Source organism: Humulus lupulus, chromosome 1 (genome assembly GCF_963169125.1).
Source record: "Humulus lupulus chromosome 1, drHumLupu1.1, whole genome shotgun sequence".
Classification (NCBI taxonomy): Eukaryota; Viridiplantae; Streptophyta; class Magnoliopsida; order Rosales; family Cannabaceae; genus Humulus; species Humulus lupulus.
In genome coordinates this window covers 220645605-220648851 of record NC_084793.1, presented here as the reverse complement: position 1 = coordinate 220648851, position 3247 = coordinate 220645605, and the positions used below count along the sequence as shown (strand labels likewise).

At 38.5% G+C, this 3247-nt stretch overlaps 1 protein-coding gene across 1 annotated transcript; it reads right to left on the bottom strand.

The window, feature by feature from the left end:
- Positions 1-272: 272 nt before the first annotated feature.
- Positions 273-701, bottom strand: LOC133829769 (uncharacterized). The gene has a single exon (XM_062259565.1). It carries the CDS (start codon positions 699-701, stop codon positions 273-275), a length of 429 nt encoding a protein of 142 aa, XP_062115549.1.
- Positions 702-3247: the final 2546 nt, after the last annotated feature.

Here is a 3247-nt window from a genome sequence, read left to right as displayed (position 1 = left end):
AGCGCTGTCGATTACGTCATTTAGTCGGACGCTGAATACCTTATTCAAAGGTGTTCCAAAACCATCATAGACTTGCACTTTTCCACTGGTCCTTCCAAATAATGCTTTAATATCTGACCATTCACTTTAAAATGTTCCATTTTCTCGCTATGAAACTGCACTGATCCATAAGGAAATAAAACAACAACTTTGAATGGACCCAACCATCTCTACTTTAATTATTCTGGAAAAAGCTTCAATCGAGAATTAAATAATAGCACCTTGTCTCTTGGTTAGAAATCCTTTCTAATTATCCTTTTATCATGAAATGCTTTAGACTTTTCTTTATAAATCTTTGTATTCTCATAGGCTTCATTTCGAAATTCATCGAGCTCATTCAACTCTAGAAGGCTGTTATGTCCCGCCATAAATAAATCAATGTTCATCTTTTTCACCGCCCAATAAGCTCGGTGCTCAAGTTTTACTGGTAAATGGCGTGCCTTCCCAAGCATCAACTGATATGGTGACATACCAATCGGAGTCTTGCAGGCTGTGCGATATGCCCACAGTGAATCATCAAGCTTTTTTGACAAATCTTTCCTTGATATGTTGACAGTTTTCTCTAAAATACTTTTAATCTCTCGGTTTGACACTTCTGCTTGACCATTAGCAAGTGGATGATAGCACAGAGCCTTTCGATGATGAACTCCATAAAAAAGCATAGAGCTGTGAATGGTTTGTTACAGAAATGATTGCCTCTGTCACTAATAATTGCTCTTGGAGTACCGAACCGCGTAAAAATACTTTTATGAAGAAATTTAAGTACATCCTTACCATCATAGGTAGGAGTTGTTACAACTTCCACCCATTTAGAAACATAATCTATTGCCAGAAAAATGTACTTATTATTATAAGATGATGGAAACGGTCCCATAAAATCTATTCCCCATACATAAAACAACTCAAACTTCCAGAATTCCATCCATTGGCATTTGATGTCTTCTTAATATATTATCGATCCTTTGGCAACAATCACAACTCTTAACAAAGGCACTAGCATCTTTAAATAACAAAGGCCAACAAAACACACATTGCAAAACTTTTGCTGCTGTCCTTGTTCCTCCAAAGTGATCACTACAATGTAAAGTATGATAATGAGTAAGTATGAAACCATCTCCTCTTATGGGACACATCTTCTAATTACTTGATCAACACAATGACAAAAAAGAATGGGTTCATCCCAATAATAATGCTTAACTTCCGAATAGAACTTTTTAAGTTATTTCCTTGACATATTCGGAGGCACAACATTAGCTACCAAATAATTGACATAATCCGCAAACCAATGTAGCTTTTCTTCACTTTCAATCAATAATAATTGTTCATCTAGAAAATTTTCATCAATTTGCTCCTCTTTCTCATTATGCTCTTCTTCGTTTTCCAATCTAGATAAATGATCTGCAACTAAATTTTCTGTCCCCTTCTTATCATGAATTTCCATATCAAACTCTTGCAATAATAGGACCCATCGAATCAAGCGAGGTATAGCATCCTTCTTGGTCATAAGGTACTTAATAGTTGAATGATCTATATAAACAATCACCTTATTACCAATTAAATATGGCCTGAACTTGTAGAAAGCAAAGACAATTGCAAGTAATTCCTTCGCAGTAGTTGCATAATTTAATTGAGCATCATTTATTGTTCGAATATCGTAATAAATCATTTGGAATACCTTGTCAAATCTGTAACGCCCCGGTTACTCCAAGACCGTTAATGTGGACTTTAAATAGTGCTTAACTCGCCAAATGATTCATTAGGTTATAAACGTGGATCTATGTGTTATTAACAGGCCAGGGTGAAAATCTCGATCGAAAGGAATGGATATATTTTATTTAAAACATCAAACTATACATGAGCCCACAAAAGTGTTTACAAAGTTATTTACACTCCAAAATGGACATTACAATATAAAAGTTACAACCTGCTGACCTAAGAGGCAAACATAGGGTTAAACCCTAGTTCCCCTGAGAAACACCTTGGCCGTGGTGCTCAAGTGGCCGCATATGTACACATCACTCCCTAAGCTCTCCACTCAAGGCTAGGTGAGATTTTCTTTCCCTTTGCCTGCACCACATAGCACCTGTGAGCCAAGGCTCAGCAAGAAACTTATTACTGCATGTATACAATATCAATAATTGATCATGTAATCATTTTGGGGCTTGCAACCCTAATCAGATAGGTGACTAATGAGTCAAACTCTGGATAGGTGACTAATGATTCACACTCTGGATAGGTGACTAATGAGTCACACTCTGGGGCTCCGTCACCTAAGCCACGTGACGTTTCAATCACCTGAGCCTTTTGGCCCCAAGTAACTAGCCTTTAGACTAGACTAGCGCTTTAGTTTTCTTCGACCTTTGGGTCGTTTAAGCAATCAATGCTCATGTTGATTAGATCTAATCATTTCAGCCTGTGTTAAGCACATTAATGTCTCTCTTGACTCTTAAGCCAATATCATACGACCAGTGCTTAGTACTACTATCGATCATGTCTAATAAGTCAAGACTTCACGACCAGTACTAACACCAATGTCATTTCTGACAAATAAGTAAGTACCATTCATAAATAAGAAAAGATGTTAAGCATATACAATGCAATCAATGTCCATATATAGAGCACTCAACATGCCTCATCAATAACCATGCACGTCACATACTGGATGCAATTTTCTTACCTCTGGTTCGAGCGTGAAATAATAAAAGAACGACCCTTGAGAATGATCGGTCATTAAGTCCCTTAGGGGTCACCTAATCATAGCCAAATATAAAATCCCATCAATAAAATGAGTACTAAAAGGTTCCCGTAACAAGACCTAGCCTTCAAGACGTCGAATCCTACAAAACGGGATAGTAGGAATAATCCCGAGACCTAAGGTTTGAGTTCCCACGATTAAAACACATTATTGGATGAATCTGCCCTTAAGCGCTACGGCCCCACACCTCTGAGCTGCGACCCGCCTCCAAATAGAGATGCCAGGCTCAAGTTACCTGTACCACGCACCATGGATCGCCTCCCAGGCACCGCAGCCCCAAAGCATTTCACCCTTTTCTCTCATCTTCACTAAGCTTGGGTTGCGGTGCCCAAGAACAGGGCCCTGGCCCCACCTGGAACTCAGCCAAAAACCTTTGTTTTCCCCCTTTTAAATCACTCCATAACCCTATCCAAACATATCCAAATCCCAAAACAAAGTTCCCAAACATCCCAA

Excerpts from the sequence above, each read along its gene's own strand:
- LOC133829769 (XM_062259565.1), bottom strand. The coding sequence starts at position 701 with ATGCTTTTTTATGGAGTTCATCATCGAAAGGCTCTGTGCTATCATCCA.